This window comes from Chiloscyllium punctatum, chromosome 8, assembly GCF_047496795.1.
Source record: "Chiloscyllium punctatum isolate Juve2018m chromosome 8, sChiPun1.3, whole genome shotgun sequence".
Taxonomy (NCBI): domain Eukaryota; kingdom Metazoa; phylum Chordata; class Chondrichthyes; order Orectolobiformes; family Hemiscylliidae; genus Chiloscyllium; species Chiloscyllium punctatum.
The window spans coordinates 56,856,117-56,877,992 of NC_092746.1; the positions used below are offsets into that span (position 1 = coordinate 56,856,117).

The 21,876-nt window shown below is 39.0% G+C and overlaps 1 protein-coding gene across 8 annotated transcripts in view; it reads right to left on the reverse strand.

The window, feature by feature from the left end:
- Positions 1–1,865: 1,865 nt before the first annotated feature.
- cobl (cordon-bleu WH2 repeat protein) overlaps positions 1,866–21,876 on the reverse strand; it is a 366,824-nt gene continuing 346,813 nt past the window's right edge. For all 8 annotated transcript variants that reach the window (XM_072575619.1, XM_072575625.1, XM_072575623.1 and 5 more), the window contains 2 exons: positions 19,404–19,619; positions 1,866–2,835 (listed from right to left, as the gene is read on the reverse strand). In XM_072575619.1, coding sequence (XP_072431720.1) covers positions 2,749–2,835; positions 19,404–19,619 — 303 coding nt within the window. In that variant the 3' untranslated portion in view covers positions 1,866–2,748. The remainder of the gene's footprint in view (positions 2,836–19,403; positions 19,620–21,876) is intronic.

Here is a 21,876-nt window from a genome sequence, read left to right on the forward strand (position 1 = left end):
GCTGCAGATGGGGATGGGGAAAATCCAGTTCTTCTGGTCCACATCAGTAGGAATCAATGACATCACAAAACTAGAAATGATGTTCTGCTGAGATAGTTTGAAGAGTTAAGAGTTCAAATTATAATGCGGAATTTCAAAATATAATCTCTGACTTGTTATCTGAACTATTATCATAGCACGGAGTCACTGGATTAGAAGTTATATACATGTTACTCAAAGGGTGGCATGGGAAGTATTGGTTTTTATTCATAGGACACAGCCAACAATACTGCTGACTTGTCTACAATTACTGCTGGCGTATTATTTTTTCTCATTCTTGTATTTAAATTCATCCATTTCCTCTTCGTGTCCAAATTTTTGTAACATTGTGGAATTCTACATTCTTCCATTTCTGGCATCTTGTACATCACAATTTTCTTTATTCCGCCACTGCCTGTTGTGCTTTCAGTTACCTGGTCGTAATTTTAGAATTTCCTCATTAAACTTATACATCTACCTTTTCTCCTTTAATATTATCTTTAAACCTATTTATTCTAATATCTTAGGTGGCTCAATATCAAGTTTTATCAGGCAATCCTGCTGTGAAGAGCCTTGTGAAGTCACTACGTCACAGGCACTTTTCAACCATAATCATCGAGTATCAATGTCTGATTATCTGGGAAAAAGAGAATGGTTGTGAACAATGTGCAATGTGTTAACTTCCACACCTGACTTTTATATGGAAAGAGGTAGGTGATGAAGTAGTTAGCAGATATTTGGGTTTAGGATGATATTTTCAGCAACCCCTGAAACAATGTCTGGGTTTGATTTGCCTCCAGCAACTGTGTCCAAAGAATGAAATTAAGAAAACGTACACTCAATATGGCAGGCTTGTGAAACTGCTTCGCTATGTCTGTAACCTACTGCCTTCACTGTTAAAAATACAGATTTAGAACAGAGAACAGTTCAGCACAATACAGGCCCTTCAGCCCACGATGTGCCAAGTGTTTATCTAAATCTAAGATCTACGTAACTGACATGCCCCTCAATTTACTGTTGTCCATGTGCCTGTCCAGCAGTACTTAAATGTCCCTCATATTTCTGACTCTGTACAACCGCTGGCAGTGCATTCCACGCACCCACCTCTCTCTGCATAAAGAATCTACCTCTGACATCTCCCCCATAACTTCCTCCAATCACCTTAAAATTATGACCCCTCGTGACAGCCATTTCTGCCCTGGGGAAAAGTCTCTGGCTATCTACTCTACCTATGCCTCTCATTACGGTGTACACCTCCAGCAAGTCACCTCTCTTCCTTCTTCTCTCCAGTGTGAAAAATCCAGGCTCACTCAATCTCTCTTCATAAGACAAGCCCTCCAATCCAGGCAGCATCCTGGTAAATCTCCTCTGTATCCTCTCTAAAGCATCGACATCCTTCCTATAATGATGCAAGCAGAACTGGACACAATATTCCAAGTGTGGTCTAACCAGGGTTTTATACAACTGCAGCAAAACCTCGGGGCTCTTAAACTCAATCCCCCATTAATGAAAGCCAATATGCCAAATGCCTTGTTAACAACCCTATCAACTTGGGTGGTAACTTTGAGGAATTTGTTATGTCATCTTATTTACAAGTATTGATGGTCTGCCACCACATGTTCCTTTACTTTCATTGAGATTTTAGCAATTGACTGGATGCTGATGGAGAAGTAAAAGATATATTTGATCATGAATCAGCAGATTACTGTAGTAAAAAGTTTTCCTTCTACTGATGCCTCATATGTCTCAAGGATTAACACTTTTGAACTACCATCGCACTTGGGACAATAATAGTGTTACATAACACAACAGAGGATGTAGCTACTGTTAATTTATGAGGGTTAATGTATGGCTAAGGTTTTATTTTGTGTATTTAAAATTTTCAATGTCTTACTGCAACAAAAGCATATGTAATAAAACAAAAATTCTGTACTGTCATTTAAGACAATGGTCATGTTACTAATCATACAAATTTTAGCTATGGCACAAATTACATTTAGTAATAATTATGTAAACATTAAATAGAATCAGTTACATCTTTTCCTCTTCAGAGATAGTTAAGTCATAACTATTATTTCTTATGTTACCAGCAAGTAATCATATATACCATTCATAGAAAATAGCTCAAATGTAAACTTATAGGACAAGTTTTCAATCTCATTTTGTCAAAAGAAAAAAAATTCAGTGACCCTAGATAAGTACAAATTAAGATTACAATATATAATCTAAATTAACAAATGCAAGTTATGGTTTACATTAGATACTTGGTAAGTACTGGCAATGCAAATACTTTAATTAAATTCCAATGAAGTTTGAATTCAATGAAAAGACTGCAATTGCAAAAGCTAAAAGAGAACATAGTTTTTGGCAGAATTAGCACAAATTGATGCCCAGAACTATCATTCAATAATATTTTATAAGCTTATGTTTTGAGATCACTGCAATTGGTGAAAATTTATTGCAGAATATTCACTATGTATGAATTAAGCAAGAGGTCCAGGTACTTACAATGGAAGTATCCATTATATAATCAATATATTGGTAAAGATCAAATAGATGTTTAGCTTTATTGAGTTCTACTTAAAATAGATCATTTGCACAAAAAATTACATAATGCAGAACTGTGATCTATCGCTACATATTTGTTTCTGTCACTTCTTCTGTATTCTTGAAAGTATTTTGAATGACATTTTAAGGCCATTGAGCGATTAGTTCCAACATTGTTGTTCATTAGGAAATGTATGGGCTTGAGCAGCTTGATTTTTGTACAGAACGTGTCCTTCCACTGATTTGCACTGTATTTCTTGGAATGGAGACCTAAATAGAAATAAGCTTTAAGTAACATTCCAGTAAAATAATATTTTTGTGAATATGCACAACAGGTATGCTCATTGAAATAATAATTTATATTTTTATGATGTATTTAGTGTAAACAATGTTTCACAAACAGGCCTAAGGAAAATAAATGTCGAGCAAGGACATAAGATGAAGAAATTTTCATAAACTTTGGTTGAAAAGAGATGAGTCTTGACAAGGTTTCCAAAGATGCTGGGGCAAAGGAGAATGATCAAAACACTTAGCTGAGTTTTATAATCCTTTGGCTAAGTGTAATTTTTGTCCAGTTTCATAGAGGATTTCTCTCCATGCAGCCTAGCAAGACTTTTCACGCTATTGTCCCAAGCTCACCTTATTAACTACCTACCCTGAACATATAGTGCCACCTTGTCCAATTCTAGCCAAATTCTACCACATGCAGCATCCTGAAGAGTATGCCATTGCCCAGATATCTTGAAGTGGACCTGGTATTCCTGTCACTGGTGCCTTCTTTAAAAAACCATTGCATACCAAGACAATACTGTCAGTCTGAAGCTACCCTGCATGGTTTATGACATTTGTCACCAATTTTCTTTCACCTGAACCAGAATTAAAAGCTGCGCTATCCTTCGTCATCACCCTTTCTCTCAATCCAGCAGAAAACACAACAGGGCAAAAAGAGCCAAGACAAGACATAGGCTGGGTGAAATTCGGCTCCTCACCCCTTATAAGGACACGATTCTGATCCTGACTTTCCCAAGCAGCTGACTGACTGTAACCAGGCCCATAGTTTAGGGCACTGGATATTTAACAAACTGATATCAATATTTTGAAATAGGCAGCAAAAGATTGTCAAAGATTTGCAAGCACTTTAATGTAAATCTGCAGTTTAGCACAAATATCAATTTCTACCTTTCACTTCTGGATCCGTTCCTCATTCAGAAGCCAACCCCTTACTGGTGAAGAACCAAGCTCTATTTTGTTTGTTTAAAACAAAAACAGCTCTTCCTTTTCATTTAAAAAAAATCCACCATCAAATTATCCAAATAATTATTTATCAAAGAATGAATAACAAGCACTACCAATCATGGGAAATGTTTGATCGGAGTCTCTAGTAACCAAGACTAATTGGAACATGCTTTGAATTTCACACCCTTTTACTTACAGGTAGGAAAATTATCACAAAGCCAAAGGTACACTCTTAAGAACCCACCTCTTTGATTTAAAAAAAAAATCAAACAGTTCTTACATGTGATGACACACCTCTACAGCACGTGGGACCTTGAATCTAGAACTCCTGGCTCAAAGGTAAGGACACTATTATTGCACCATGGTAGGACCCTGGGAGCACTGAGGATCAGAAGGACCTTGATGGGCATGTCACTAGTCCCTTAAAATATCAGAACAGATGGATGAAGTAGCTAAGAAGGCACATAGTAAACTTGCCTTTAATAGCCAAGGCATAGAGTTTAAGAGCAAGGAGGATATGGGTCCGAACTATATGAAACATTGATTAGCCACACTAGAGTACTGCATGCAGTTCTGAAATCTACATTATAGGAGGGATGAGATTGCACTGGAGAGGGTACAGAGAAGATTTACCAGGATGTTGCCTGAGCTGGAGAGTTTTAATTCTGAAGAGATATTGGATAGATTGGGATTGTTTACATTAGACCACAGGAGGTTGAGAGGGGACATGAATGAAATGTATAAAATTATGAGGGGCATAAATAGAAGAGACAGGAAGAAACTCTTCCCCCTTACAGAGGGATTAATGATCGGGGGAATAGATTACTCAGAAGGATTACTAAGAAGGAAATACGCAGAGGAAAAATGAGGTACGAATGTAAACTGGCCAATAATATAAAGGAGGATGGTAAAAGCTTTTTTAGGTATGTGTAAGGCAAAAAAATGGTTAGGACTGAAATTGGGCCCTTGAAGACAGAAACAGGGGAATATATTACGGGGAACAAAGAAATGGCAGAAGAATTAAATGGGTACTTCAGATCTGTGTTCACTGGGGAAGACACATGCAATCTCCCTGAGGTAACAGTGGCTGAAGGACCTGAACTTAAGGGAATTTATATTTGCCAGGATTTGGTGTTGGAGAGACTGTTAGGTCTGATGGTTGATAAGTCTCTGGGGGCCTGATGGTCTACATCCCAGGGTACTGAAGGAGGTGGCTCGAAAAATTGTGGATGCGTTAGTGATTATTTTCCAGAGTTCGATAGATTCGAGGTCGGTTCCTGAGGATTGGAGGGTGGCTAATGTTATACCACTTTTTAAGAAAGGTGGGAGAGAGAAAGCAGGAAATTATAGACCAGTTAGTCTGACCTCAGTGGTGGGAAAGATGCTGGAGTCTATTATAAAGGATGAAATTACGGCACATCTGGATAGTAGTAACAGGATAGGACAGAGTCAGCATGGATTTATGAAGGGGAAATCATGCTTGACTAATCTTCTGGAATTTTTTGAGGATGTAACTATGAAGATGGACGAGGGAGATCCAGTAGATGTAGTGTACCTAGACTTTCAGAAAGCTTTTGATAAAGTCCCACACAGGAGGTCAGTGAGTAAAATTAGGGCGCATGGTATTGGGGGAAAAGTACTAGATTGGATTGAAAATCGGTTGGCTGATAGGAAACAAAGGATAGTGATAAACGGCTCCATTTCGGAATGGCAGGCAGTGACCATTGGGGTACTGCAGGGATCCGTGCTGGGACCGCAGCTCTTTACAATATATGTTAATGATATAGAAGATGGTATCAGCAATGACATTAGCAAATTTGCTGATGATACAAAGCTGGGTGGCAGGGTGAAATGTGATGAGGATGTTAGGAGATTGCAGGGTGACCTGGACAAGTTAGGTGAGTGGGCAGATGCATGGCAGATGCAGTTTAATGTGGATAAATGTATGGTTATCCACTTTGGTGGCCAGAACAGGAAGGCAGATTACTACCTCAATGGAATCAATTTAGGTAAAGGGGCAGTACAGAGAGATCTGGGTGTTCTTATACACCAGTCATGAAGGCAAGCATGCAGGTACAGCAGGTAGTGAAGAAGGCTAATAACATGCTGGCCTTCATAACAAAAGGAATTGAGTATAGAAGCAAAGAGGTGCTTCTGCAGCTGTACAGGGCCCTGGTGAGACCACACCTGGAGTACTGGGTGCAGTTCTGGTCTCCAAATTTGAGGAAAGACATTCTGGCTATTGAGGGAGTGCAGCGTAGGTTCATGAGGTCAATTCCTGGAATGTCGGGATTACCTTACACTGAAAGACTGAAGCGACTGGGCTTGTATACTCTTGAGTTTAGAAGACTGAGAGGGGATCTGATTGAGACATATAAGATTATGAAAGGATTGGACAGTCTGGCAGCAGGAAACATGTTTCCATTGATGGGTGAGTGCCAAACCAGAGGACACAGCTTAAAAATATGGGGTAGACCATTTAGGACAGAGATGAGGAGAAACTTCTTCACCCAGAGAGTGGTGGCTGTGTGGAATGCTCCGTCCCAGAGGGCAGTGGAGGCCCAGTCTCTGGATTAATTTAAGAAAGAGTTGGATAGAGCTCTCAAAGATAGTGGAATCAAGGGTTATGGAGATAAGGCAGGAAGAGGATACTGATTAGGAATGATCAGCCATGATCATATTGAATGGTAGTGTAGGCTCGAAGGGCTGAATGGCCTACTCCTGCACCTATTGTCTATTGTCTATTTAAGAGGAAGAGGCAGAAAGTTTAGAGGATATGTATGTAAAAACATTTTGCTCCTCTGCTGGAGATCATTCTGGATTTCAGAATCCAGCAGCACAATCCTAGGAAAGACAAGTGAACTTCCATGACATGAACAGTTATTAAAAGGGTTCACATCAGAAAAGCCAGACCTTTGAGAGTGATGAATTGTAATCTCTTACAGCAGATACATAATATCAATAAGATGTAGTGAGCCATAATATCATGAGCGTCAGAGTAATGGGGATAGTTTCTGAGAAAACTGTGAAATCTGTCTTGACCACATTACTATTTGATGTGTTGTGTGGGGTTTTTGACCAGTTTGCTTCTTACCCATATTTACCTCATGTGAATTCTAGCTGTTTTTGTACAAGTTGTTTATATATTGCAGATTGTATGAACATCCTAACTTTGTACAGAAATGTGAATTTGTTCACAATAGTGGAATCTTATGGCTCTTCTCTTACAAAGTACCTGGGATCTCAAATGTTGCACCAAACAAATTGCTGCTCTTGAGCCAGATTACAACATAAATTTGGCTGGTTCAGATTATCACAGTTTAATAAATTAGTTGTTAACTAACTTCCAGGTGAGAAAGACTCAGCTGTGTAAACAATTCCCAGTCAAAAAAGTGATTCTGTTGTCTACTAATTGGAATTGTTGGAGATATTCTTTGGAGGAGTTTTTGAATGTAATTAGTCTTTATTAAGGACTAGAAAATATTACAAGTACAGAAGGAACACTTATGTTCCAAATGCAAGTCTGTTGCCAGCAGGGCCTTGTTTTAAGAAATTATTCGAGAAGACAGAAGCCCTGCATATTGTTCTAGCATCTACTATCAGAAGAACTCCACTCCAAAATAGAGGTTAAAAGTAATTATGACCGATTTTCATGCCAGGTTTTCATCACCTTGCCTTGCCCTTCAAGTGTTTTGATCAATGAAAGGCACTGGTGCACGTCCTTCTGGTCAATTTTTTTGTGTCCACACGTATTTGGAAATTAAGGTCAGGAGGCCAGGAATGTCTCAACTTTTCTCATTTAAATTTGTCATACAAATCATATGTGGACACACCATGGTAGTGTTTGATAATCAACCATTAGGGCTGATCGGAGATAGTGGAGGGAACTTGTGCCTGGAGTCGGAGGAGGTAGGGAGGTTCTTAATGAATACTTAGCTTCAGTATTCACTACTGAGAGACCTTGTCATTTGTGAGGACAACGTGGAGTAGGTTGATATGCTTGATCAAGTTAATATTAAGAAGGAGGATGTGCTGAAAATTTTGAAAAACATAAGGATAGGTAAGTCCCCTGGGCCAGACAGGATATACCAAAAGTTACTGTAGGAAGCAAGGGAAGAGACTACTGCACCTTTGGCAATGATCCTTGTGTCCTCACTGTCCACTGGAAGTAGTGCCAGATGATTGGAGGGTAGCAAATATTATTCCCTTGTTCAAGAAAGGGAATAGGGATAATCCTGGGAATTACAAACTAGTAATTATTGGAGAGGATTTGAGAGACGGGATTTATGATTACTTGGAAAACCATAATTTGATTAGAGATAATCAGCGTGGCTTTGTGAGGAGCAGGTCATGTCTCACAAGCCTTATTGAATTCTTTGAAGATGTGACAAAACACACTAATGAAGGTAGAGCAGTGGAGGTGGCATACATGGATTTTAGAAAGGTTTAGAAAGATTTAGATAAGGTTCCCCAAAGGAGGCTCATTCAGAAAGTAAGGAGGCATGGGATACAGAGAAATTCGGCTGTCTGGATATAAAATTGGTTGGTCCATAGAAGACAGAATATGGAAGTAGATGGAAACTACTCAGCCTGGAGTTTGGTGACCAGTGGTGTTCCATAGGGACCTCTGCTCTTTGTGATTTTTATAAGTGACTTGGATGAGAAAATGGAAGGGTGGGTTAGTAAGTTTGCTGATGACATCAAGGTCAGTGGAATGGTGGATAGTGTGAAGGGCTGTTGTAGGTTTCAACAGGACATTGACAGGCAGAGCTGAGCTGAGAAGTGGCAGATGGATTTCAACCTGGAAAAGTGTGAAGTGATTCATTTTGAAAGATTGAATTTGAATGGAGAATACAGGGTTAAAGGCAGGATTCTTGGCAATATGAAGGAACAGAGGGGTCCATGTTCATAGGTCCCTCAAAGTTGCCACCCAAGTTGATAGGGTTGTTAAGAAGGCATATGGTGTGTTGGCTTTCAATTAACAGGGGATCAAGTTTAAGAGCTGCAGGGTTATGCTGCAGCTCCACAGAGCCCTGGTTCGACAAAACTTGGAATATTGTGTTCATTTCTGGTCGCCTCATTAAAGGAAGGATGTGGAAGCTTTAGAGAGGGTGCACAGGTGAATTGCCAGGATACCACCTGGACTTGAGGGCAAGTCTTATGAAGATAGGTTGAGGAAACTAAGGCTTTTCTCATTGGAGCGAAGAAGGATGAGAGTGATTTGACTGAGGTGTACAAGATGATGAGCAGCATAAATACAGTGATTAGTCAGCGAGCTTTTCCAAGAGCAGAAAATGCCTATCACAAGGGGGTATAATTTTAAGGTGATAGGAGGAAGGTTTAGGGAAGATGTCAGAGGTCGGTTCTTTACACAGAGAGTGATGGGTGTGTGGAATGCACTGTCAACGGTGTTAGTAGAGGGACATTAGTTAGGGACATTTAAGCGACTTTTGGATAGGCACATGGATGATAGTAAAATGAAGGGTATGTAGGTTAGTTTGATCTTAGAGTAGGATAAAAGGTTGGCACAACATCAAGGGCTGAAGGGTCTGTAATGTGTTATACTGTTCTATGTTTAACATCTGATCTTTTAATGTAAGGTCAGATGTTAATTTTCAGATTGTTCTGCATCATTCACAACTCTTCAGATACTGAGATCGTCCATATGTGCATGTGGCAAGACCTGAACAACATTCAGCATTAGACTTTCCATTCTCCACCATCTATTTTAAAACTGTAAAATTGATCCTCAGCCTTTTGTCATTCATACATTTTGTTGAGTTATCCCATATAAATTATCAACGTAGCACTAAATGGGTATTGCTGCTGAACTCCTTCTTAGAATTTCTTCCACTTTAGTTTAGTTTAGTTCAAAATTATATTTCACCAAGAGGGAGAGTCTCTGTCGCTAAGGTGCTTTTTTTAAATCACTCTTTTGATTGTTTCAGTCTCCCAAGGTAAAGGACAACATTTCCCTCTCTTGCCCCCCAAGAAAAATTATAAACACTCCCATTGTTAATTGCTCTATTGTTAATTTTTTCAATATTTTGTTTGCCTGGGGAATTTTTACAGTTATACTAAACTCTAATACTTCAAAATTGGCCTCTTGCCTTGGTTGGATGCCTAGCAAATTCAGCTGTCCAGCTTTACTTCCTAATTCCTCTACTTAATTTTTACAAGATGCTTTTTCTGAAGCCTACTTTGACGATTGGCATTTTCAAAATAGGATTGCTAATGCAAAGTGACACTTCACCAATTCTGCCTGATTTCCAATCCTGTATACTTAAAAGTGCCAAAAGCCTGACTTCCAATTTTTAATTCTGCTTCAAGCTCATGTTCCAAGATAATGTTTTCAAATTCACTGCTCCCACCCACAAAAAAATCATTCACATGCATCATAAATTTGCCCTAATAATGTCAATAAAAGATGGCAAGATCTGCTTTCAACTGAAGACAACTCAATTTTAATGAAAAGACCTTAATAAGAAATAATAAAATCTAGAGGCATCAATATACACATTTATTTAACATCCAGAAGTGTTCCCATTACATTTAGTGATATTTTGGATAATGAAGAAGCATTCCCGCTTAAGCTAATCCTCCTACAGAAATTAAGCTTTAATATCAACTCATCTATGCTCATAAGCATTTAGAACATAGAACACAGAACAGTATAGCACAGGAATGGGCCCTTTGGCCCATGATGTTGTGCTGAACATGAGGCCAAATTAAACCAATCCTTTCTGCCTGCCCTTGGTCCATATCCCTCCACTCCTTGCATATTCATGTGCTATCTAAACTTCTCTTAAACGCACCTATCGTATCTGCCTCCACCGCCACTCCGAGCAGCGTGTTCCACACTCCTACTAACTCGTGTGTAAAAAACTTGCTCCTCACATCTCCTTTGAACTTTGTCCCTCTCACCTTAAATACGTGCCCCTAATTTTAGACATTTCAACTCTGGGAAAATGATTCTGACCGTCAAACCTCTCTATGCCACTCATAATTTTATTGACTTTTATCAAGTCTTCCCTCAGAGTCTATTACTCCAGAGAAAACAACCTGAGTTTTTCTAGCCTCTCCTTATTGTTCATACCATCGAATCCAAGTAACATCCTGGTAAATCTCTTTGCACCTTCTCCGAAGCCTCCACATCCTTCCTGTAACGTGGCAACCAGAACTGAACGCAGTACTAAGTGTGGCTTAACCAAAATCTTCTAAAACTTCAACATGACATCCTGACTCTTGTACTCAGTTCCCCAACCAATAAAGGCAAACACGCCATACATCTTCTTTACCACCCTATCTACTTGTGTGGCCACTTTCAGGGAGCTATGGACTTGAACCTCAAGATCCCTCTGTACATCAGTTCTGTTCAGGGTTCGGCCAATAATTGTGTAATTTTCCTTAACATTTGATCTCCCAAAGTATAGCACCTCACACTAACACAGATTAAAATCCTTCTGCCATTTCTCTGTCCATATCTGCAACTGATCTATATCCCGCTGTATTTTGTGATAAGTATTTCATCCAAGTCATTTATATATATCACATACAGCAGAGGTCACAGAATGGATTCCTGTGGAACACCACTAATCATGTACCTCCAGGCTGAAAATCAATCTTCCACTACTACTCTCTGCCTTCTATGGCCAAGCCAATTCTGAATCCACGCTGCCAAGTCACTGTGGATGCCATACATTTTAATCTTCCGGATGAGCCTACCATGAGGGACTCTGTTGAAAGCCTTAATAAAATTCCAATAGACAACATCTATCTACCCTCATTGATCATCTTTGTCACCTCCTCAAAAAATTTACTACTAACAAAGCCAAAACAATTTTCAAAATTCTTTTTCCTGTCGTCAGTGAATGTACTCTTATTTCTTGATCTCCAATTTTTCTTCTAAATCTCAAGCCTCTAGCCTTGCTGTAGCTTTACAAGTCTCATCATGAGACCCTTTTCTGTGTATGTCGACTTATGTAACAGGGCTGGTTGTCCACTATTTCTTTCCAGTTTTGTGTTCTTGTTGGTTTCATTAACTTGCCTTCTGATTTGTTCAAGGCCACTAAGGCTTCCAATCACAATGGCATGTGCTCCTGGTGATGTTCCTGGTTTGTATTATATTTCTCATCTTTGTTTTACTGTGCTTTTTATCTCTTTCTGGACAGCTATCATTTGACTTTTCTCTTCTATGATTATGAGTTCTTTCAATGTGATCTCTTTCTGGGAGTAAGTTTGCTCTTGAACACACTGTTTGAATTTACACTTTTTTTTGCCTTCAACATTCCTGATACATTGTAACCTCCCTGTATTTCATCCTGTACATTCATTCAGCTTTTATACTTTTCAGTGGTCTTCCCTGCTGTACTTATAATAGTTATTTTTTTTTCTATTGGCTAGCCCCGTCTGGCAAATATTTGACATTGGTATTGATTTTTGGAAGTTGTCCAATATAGTCTCATATTGACCATCAGAACTGTTCTATCCATCATCAGACAAACTGTAGATTCTGGCACAAAAACAGAACTTGCTTAAGGAGATCAGTAGATCTGGCATCACCTATGGAGAGAAAACAGAGTTAACGTTTTCAGTTTTGAGGAAGGGTTACTGAACTCGAAACGTTAACTCTGCTTTCTCTCCACAGGTGCTGCCAGATCTGCAGAGCTACTTGAACAATTTCTGTTTTTGTTTCAGGTCCTCAGCATCTGTAGCTCTTTGTTTTACTGTAGATAATGGCAGTTCAGTCATCATTGCTGTGTAACTGTTGGGTATGATAAGTACTTGGCTCCTTACCATTTTCGATAACTCATCTGAATTTTCAAATTTCCAGGCCATATCAATCATTCTTGGTGTACCCCAACAGTCTGATTCCCTGGGTGAATAATTATTTTCCCATCTTTACCAATAACCTTCCCTAGATCTCTCCATTATTTACATCCCTTTCTTAAAATGAACCATATCCACTACCATATATCTTAAAGTTCACCAAATTCTTTCTGAGATTTCAGCTTTAATAAAAACTTTGCTGCTAGCATGCAGCATATTCAAATTCTCTTAAAAACCACAACTATTAGTAGCCCCTTCACAGTGGCTTCACAGCTGGATCACTTATTACTGATACAATATTAAGGTTTCTACCAAAATCTAACTAATGTGGACCATGTCCTCCCACCATTTGCAACAAATTCTTACCATGTACAGCCCCAGTACTGCAAGTGATAACTTACAAATTGGCTGATCTGCCAAAATTTTTATGAAACATTTCATCTACTATTACATGGTTCCATTTGCATATCCCATTTGTAAAAGGACATTCTGTTTTGTTTATATCTGCAAACATATTTCTGAATTCATTATTGGCAAACCTACCTTTATGCTCAGTGAGAGATTTTGGTGGCAGTCCATGTCTTGTCCCTACCCGTTATAAATTATTTTTGACTGTAAAAATTGATTGTAATGCAAAATGTAAAATGCAAATATTTTTCTTTCTTGATCCAATATTTTTAAATGCATGTCCATTACCTTCCTAAAATCCATTAGTAAAGGCAGACTTACAGTAGGCTGTGATGGTGCCCTTCGACATTTCTTACAAACATCACTTTTCTCTTTATGAGTTTATTGCACTCCTTGTCCTTTATTCCTGCAGCCTTTGCGAGAAGATTTACATTTTTAGAAAATAGAAGACCAAATTGCTGGTGTTATTTTAACACAATCGACTTTTTGCCTTCTAAATTTCCACCTCCTAATGTCAATACTGTTCTTTAATTTTAGAGGAGAGTTATGTTTTAGTAAGGGAATACAAGTGTTTAAAGTGTGTAAATTGCAAATCCACAATTTTTACAAAGACATTAGCTTTGTTGTTTTCCATATCCTGTTTCACCTATAAGCAAGACTCCAGGAAGGTGTGTTGTCTTCCAGATGCCAGGGTCAAGGGATGTCTCTGAGCGGGCATAGGACATTTTGAAAGGGGAGGGCGAGCAGTTCAAGGTCGTGTTCTATATTGGTACAAGCAATAAAAATAGGAAAAGAGATGAGATCCTGCGAACGGAATTTAGGAAGTGAGGTACGAAGTTGAAAAGAAGGGCGTCTCAGCTTGTAATCTTGGATTATTCCCTGTGCCACGTGCTAATGAGACCAGAAATAGGAAGATAATATAGATGAATGTGTGGCTAAAAAGCTGGTGTAGGGCTTCAGATACCTGGAACTTGGCATCATTTATAAGACAAGACAGGCCACTACAAGAAAGATAGGTTGCACCAATAGTGGAGGCACACCAATATCCTTGCAGGAGGGGTTTGGTAGTGCCACACAGGAAGGTTTAAACTAATGTCTTGGGTAGAAGCCATATAGGCGGAACTCAGGAACAAGAAAGGTGCTATCACTATGATGGGGTTACAGTATAGGCCTTCTAACAGCCAGCAGGAGATAGAGAGTCAGATATGTAGGCTGATTATGGAAAAATACGACAGGGTAATTGTAGTTAGAGATTTTTACTTCCCCAATATTAACTGGGACTCTCTTAGTGCCAGGATCATGGATGAAGCTTAGAATTTGTTAGGTGCGTCCAGAGAGGTTTCTTGAAACAATATGTAGAAAGTCCAACTTGGGAAGGGGCCCTACTAGACCTTGTACTGGGGAAAGACCCTGGCCATGTGACTGAAGTTTCAATGGGGAAGCATTTTGGGACCAGTGATAATTCTGTAAGTTTCAAGAGATTTATGGATGAGGATAAGACAGATCCTCTGGTGAAAGTTCTAAACTGGGGGAAGGCTAATTACAACAGAATTAGGCTGCACCAGGAGAAATTAGATTTGGAATGATTGTTTGAGGGTAAATCCACATCTGACATGTGGGAGTTTTTTAAAGGCCAGTTGATTACAGTTCAGCACCAGCATGTTCCTGTGAGGAAGAAAGATAAAGATGGCAAGATTCAGGAACCCGGGATGACAAGAAATGTTGCATGTTTAGTCAAAATGAGAAAAGAAGCATATGCAAGGTTTAGGAAATGGAAATCAGGCAAGGCCCTTGAGGAATGTAAAGAAAGTAATAAAGAACTTAAAAAAAGGAATTAGGAGGGAGAAAAGGGCCATGAAATGTTCTTGGCAAGCAAGATTAAGGAAATATATATATTGGAAGGAAGAATATAGTTACGGAAAGGCTAGGTCCACTCAAGGACAAAGGAGGGAACTTATGTGTGTTGCCAGTTGGAAAGTTGGGTGGAGAAAAGCCAGATGGAAGTTAATCTGGACAAGTGTGAGGTGATGCATTTTGTGAGGTCAAAGTATCAGAGGAAACTACTTTGCATCAATATTGACCAAGGAGAAGGACATGGATGAGAGTAAATTTATGGACGGTATATTGATATAATAGGGCATGCCAATATGAAGAAGGAAGAGGTGTAAGGTGTCTTGAAAAATAGTGACGCAGATAAGTCACCAGGACTTGATGGGATCTATCCCAGGATACAAGAGATGGAAGGTAAGAGATTGCTGGGGCCTTGACAGAGAACTTTGTATCCTCTTTAGCCACAGGCTATGTTCCAGAAGACTGGAAAATAGTCAACATTGTTCCTTTGTTTAAGAAGAGCAATAGGGGTCATCCAGCAAATTACAGGCTGATGAGCCTTACATTAATGATAGGAAAATTAGTGGAGAGGATTCTTAGGGACAGGATTTACTTGCATTTGAAAGAAAATGGATCTATTAGGGATGGTCAGCATGGCTTTGTATAGGGGAGATTATGTCTCCAAAACTTGACTGAGCTTTTCAAGGAAATGACGCAGATGATTGACATGGGTTGGGCAGTGGATGTAGTGTGCATGGACTTTATTAAACCATTTGATAAGGTCCGTCATGATAGGCTGGTCCAGAATATTAAGTCATGTGAGATCCATGGTGAATTGGTAAGTTGGATTAAAAAATTGGCTTGATCAAAGAACACACAGGATAGATGTGGAGGGATTTTTTTTCTGACAGGACGTCCATGAACAATGGTGTACTACAACGATCAATGCTGGGACCTCTGTTGTTTGTAATACATATGTACATATAAATGATTGGCATAAAAATGTAGGTGGTCTGATTAGTAAGTTTGCAGACAACATGGAAATTGGTGGAGTTGTGAATTGTGAGGAAGGTTGCCAAAAGATACAGCTAGATACAAATCAGTTGAAAAGTTGGGCGGAGAAAGGCCAGATAGAGTTTAATCTGGACAAATGCGAGGTGACACATTTTGCAAGGTTAAAGTATCAGAGGAAACTATCTAGTAAATAGCAGGACCTTTCAGTGCTTTGAGATAAAGAGGGATCTGGGGGGTGCAAGTACATAGCTCCCTGACAGTGGCAACATAAGTGGATAGGGTGGGAAAGGAGGCATACACATGCTTGGCGTTATCAGTTGGAGCAGTGAATATAAAAGCTGTCAAGTCATGTCACAGCTGAATAAAACTTTAGTTAGGCCACATTTGGAGTCTTGTGTGCAGTTTTGGTTGCCACACGAAGGAAAGAGGTGGAGGCTTTGTAGAGGGTGCAAAGCAAGTTTATCAGGATGTTGCCTGGATTGGAGTGTAATTGCTATAAAGAGACATTGAACAAATTTGAATTGTTTTCATTGGAGCATTATAGGCTGAAGGGTGACCTTATAGAACTATGTCAAATTTATGAGAAGCATGGTTAATTTGGACAGTCGAGAGACCCACAGACAGTGACCCCACACCTGTGCCGATCACAGCAGCCCCACCTCGTCCTGAGCACAGCAACCCCACCCCGTCCTGAGCACAGTGACTCCACCACTGTCCCAAGCACAGTGACCTTACCCTTGACACGAGCTCATTGGGTCTACCCCCACTGCAACCCCGGCCCCACACAGCGTCCAGCGGCCCCACTCCCTGTTTGAGACACAGCAGGCCCCTAAAACTCTAGGCTCTGCCAGTAGGTCAAATTCAATTACAGCACCTTTTAAAAAATACTCCAGAAATATCCTGCATGACATGACAATTGCATTCCAAGAATGCTACAGCAAAGGGAAGATGGCTCATTTCATCCTAACTTTGGAATTGGAAACCAGGAATGAAAGTTCTGCTGAACGCTTCACCTCATAGCATTCAGCAGCAAATATTATCAATTGTTCTCCAGCAATATACAGCTCAAAAGCTTTATATGTTCATTTGTGAGCAATGCAGACTTCAATTATATCCTAACACCTCCAAGAACAATGAAAAACAATGAATATCAGTAGTGCAGTTGCCTTTTTAAATTTTGAAACAATGATCCAAAATGAACACATTCAGTATTTTTGCTATTGTTGCACAGTATAAATAATACATTTGATCACATTTAAACAAAGGGAAAAGTAACCATGCATCATGATGTGTCAGCTTAAGAAAAACACAGGGAGAATGTAACTATGTTAAACCTGGCTATGAAATCCCTTGAGTCATGGTCATGAGGATTTAAACCTAATACTGAATGCCATTTGCCTAAAATCTTGTGAGGGCTTACGGGATCAGTAGGTCACATGTGTCATACCAACTGATGGATGAAAGCATGGCTTTCAGCATGTCACATTACCTACTTGCACATTTGAGCAAAATGCTGCATAGAGGTTTTCCCATGGTATCCCGTCCCTGGTCAGGGTCCTATCAGCCTCTCAGAACAAGCAAGCTGACTTGTCAAAAGTTTGCACCCTGTGCTGCTTGTTCTAGGGCACTTCCGCAAGCTCATGTGAAAACCTGTATTCTTGCATACACTCAGGATACATGCAGCAAATGCTAAATTAAGTTCCTTTTCGGCCCCAAGTAACTTGAAATTCATGGAGTAACGAAATAAAATTGCTGGAAAAGCTCAGCAGGTTTGGCAGCATCTGTGCAGAGAAATCAAAATTACTGTTTCAGGTCCAGTGACCCTTCCTCAGAACTCAGATCTTTCATGGAGTAACTACAGTTACTGGTCCCACTCCCTGGCTGGGTTTTTACATTGGGAAGAATTGGTCAGAGCAAGGAGAAAACTTGTTAGGCTGGATATACTCTATTTTCTTTGCATTTTCATTGCTCTTAGGGAAAATACATAACAGAATTTCAAGTAACCTTGAATAATGAATTACAAAATAACCCCCAGATTATTTTTCCATTTACGAATTTAGCTCTGCACATTTTTCCTTGAATGACCAAAAGTTTGGAATAAATAGGCTATTGTCTGCAGCTCTGAGGTTGGCCAATGGAACTAGCTGAAAGGAAAATTAGGCATGCCAAGTCTTGTTGATATTCCCAAGCTATTTACTCCTTTCTTGGAACCCACCTAACCATCAGACAATAAGCAGTTAACCATAAGCATGAAACTTTAATTGGTTGGATAAGACAGAGCAAGTTATGAACTTATAATCTAACATATTATAAACTAAAGTTCCAATAAGCATCAGAACAGATTCTGAATGGTAATCATATCAAAAAATGCCCACTTACTTTTTTTTCCTAAGTCTGGTTGCTCGCTGATGTTTCCATGGTAGCCTCCTGTCTAGACCTTGACACAATGCAGGGGAGGTTAAGCTATGCCCCCCCCCCCCAAAATAAATGCCAAAGGATCTGAGAATACGCCACAAGGGTAACAGCAAATACCATCAAGATTAACATAAAAACATAATTGAACATCTATTGGTAGCTTTTCATTATTTTTTTCTGTTCCTTTAAACTTTTAATGCTGTTGTTATTGATTAATAGTGAGTATTTTTTATTCATTTATGGAACTTGGGCATCACTGGCTGATCAACATTGATAGCCCATCCTTATTTGACCTTGAAAAGGCAGTGGTGAGCTGCCTGCTTGAATCGCTGCAGTCCACTTGCTATGGATTGCTCCACAATGCTGGTAGAAAGGGAATTTTGACCCAACAACTGTGAAGGAATGGTGGCATACTTCCAAGTCAGGATGGCGAGTGGCATGGAGAGAAATTTGCAGGTGGTGGTGTTCCCAAGTACCTGCTGCCTTTGTCCTTCTAGGTGGAAGTGGTCATGGGTTTGGAAGGTGCTGTCTAAGAATCTTTGGTGAATTTCTGCAGTGCATCTTGTAGATAGTACAAGTTTAATGATTTTAAAATTTATTTCAAAGACTTAATTTTATTGCTATTTCATAATTCCAAGTGGAATTATTTCTTCTCATTAATTTAAATGTTTAATGTTTTTTAAATGATTTTGAGGGAATGATTGTAAAACATGACTTAGAACAGGAGTGTCATGTCTGATCAGTAGAGAGTCACGGGGCGGTCAGATGTCCAAGAAGGGTTAGTTGGAAGGTGTCAATGATGACTTGGGTGGGAGATAGTTTAATAGTTATCCGGCAGTCACTATAGGTTTTAGTTACACTAAATTTTCTAACGTAACTATTGAGCTACACCAATCAGAACGACCTGAAGCCTAACTTGGAGGCTGGGACTTTTTTGGAGGGTTCCAAACACCAGATAATTGTCCATCAGAAGTTTAAACATCCTTTGCAATTCTTATGGAGCCAGGTGCATGAGGTTTCAATGCACAACTTGGATCTCCAATGTTGCAACAACTATCCTCCTAGTGGAAGATCCTGGCTTGTATGACTGTGAAAAAAACTCATACCTTTCTTAAGCGAGCTGCACCAGTGCCAGATTGAATGGCTTCTAATAATGCAGTTCGTGCCTCTTCTAAATTCACAACAGATTTGGTGTTGAACTTCTCAGTTTTTGGAAAATCTGGAGGAGGAGCAGAAGGAGGAGCACAAGATGCAGTTGCTGGTTGTCTTGTTTGAGAATATTCCCTTATATCCTGTAACTCTTTTGATACTGTAGAAGTTGTCTGCCAAAATATTAAATAATTGTTGATACGAAAAGTGAGTAGCAACTTACATAGTAATTACCAATGAACAAAACAGAAAGTTGCAGCAATCTATAGCAAGTAATCTGTGAATAAAATTGGGGTATTTCAATAAGTTATACCCGACATCAAAAACCCAATCATTTAAACCTTTTCAATATGAAGTAAATTAATTTTAAAGTGTGGTGTGAATTTTTGAGTGTTTCTGTATTAAGTAAGCTAGTTTGAAACTTCGGTACATACTTACTGAAAGTCAGTGCTGCAAAAATGTTATCGTTTTGCTCAGTACGACATAACATTTGCAAGACAAAGTCTTTCAGAGGTGGGTGTGACAAATAGAAATGTTGGTCTATTGTATTTGGCAAAGAACCACATATGTCCTAAAAACCACTACAGGTTATTAATTTGCTTTTGTACCAAATTGAATTTGTGGCCATTATAAATAGGGCACCTGAGCATCTTACACTTAGAGATATGGCTGTACTGCTCAATGTGTAATGATGCCAGCATACCTGGACTTGTGTAACACCAGATCTCTCATGATCTGAGCTGAACAATGTGTTTTTTGTATGTGCCCATGTGTTCTTCTTACTTTTTGGGGGTGGATTAAGTTACCTGGGTATGTAAATTATAGATACAAATGATAAAGCAGTTTTATTTCAGACAGCAAATGATCACACAGAGCAGTCAAAGCAAATTCTACTTACTTCACAAAGCCTTACTTCATTCCTCAAACTGCAGGAAAAAATTAACTTCAGCTCTGACCTTTTGCAAGAAGACCTTTGGATTGACCTTTCTCTCTAATTAACTTAGTTTCATTTTCAACTCCAGCACATGAGCTTTGATTCATAGTCCTTTGTTCAGAAACTAACTGCTCCTCAAACATGGATTTGTGTGCTTTGATAGTTCATGGGTTCTGTAGTCCTGCCACATAATGGTGCTGAGCATCAGAGGCTCTAACCAGATGAGGAAACTCTAAAAACATCTATATTCCTGTGATGTCAGAATCAAGCAAATCAATATAAAAGACAAAAGATCAAAGAAGTGCTTAGCCAGAAGCTTTGAGTGGATGATCCACATTGGCTTCTTTTAGAGTTCAATACCATCACAGATACCAGTCCTCACCCAATTTTATTCACTTCACATGATATCAAGAAATCAGTGAAGCCATTGATACAATAAGAAGGGTTGTGACAACTTCCTGTCGTAATATGGAAGACATTTGTCCTGGAACTCACTATGTCCTTAGCCTAGCTTCTCCAGTACAGCTAATTGGTGTCCATTTACAACCCATCTTCTAAAAGTTGGAAAATTCCAATCTGGCCAGTTAGCATCACATCAGTGCACTCTCAATCATTGGCATTGTGTTGGAAGGTATAATTGACAATGTTTTTGCAGCACTTACTCAGCAACAACCTGCTCACTGGTGCTTAGTTTGGGTATTGTAAGGATTTCTCCCAGTTTCAGATTTGATTATATATGAACAAACAAGCTGAGCTGAGAGATATCAAGGAAGTATTTAACCAATGGTGACACGAATTGACTCTCATTAAATTTGCCAGTGGAAACTGGAGAAACACTGCATTGATTGGATTTCTTTCCAGGACAAAGAAACATGGCTGTGATTGTTGGAGGGAAATCATCACAGCCCCAAGACATATGATTTAAATATTTCCTTAATCTGGACAAACCAATTAAGTGATTTTCCATTCACTCTTTATTGAATGTTTGGTTTCTGATCAATAGTAGGTAAGCATTCCGATGTTCTGGATAGTGTTCCATACTTAAACCTGACACCACACTGCGCCATTCATGGATTTAAGCATTCCAAAGATCTGGATTATGTCCTCATTCATAAAATGAGATAAACTCTATTAATCTGTTCTCATGCTTCATAATTTAAAATCCTTTGCAACCCAAAATCACTTATTGTCTAATATTTTCCAAATGTAGTTTCAATGGTGATCTCATTAGCTTAGAATAACTTCTGATCAAACTCCCTTAGATTTGTCTGTTGACACATCACAATTGGAGACTTATGAATGATCAAAAACCACACCTGCATTTCGCTTTTCTCTTCCTCAACATTACTATTAGAAACATTTGTGTATACATTAGCTTTGTGTATACATTAGCTAGTTGTTGTTCTATTAAACATGATTTTATATATTAACACATTTCTCATTCAAATATTTCTGACTCCATCTGCTTAACTGATTCACATAACTTTGAATATTGT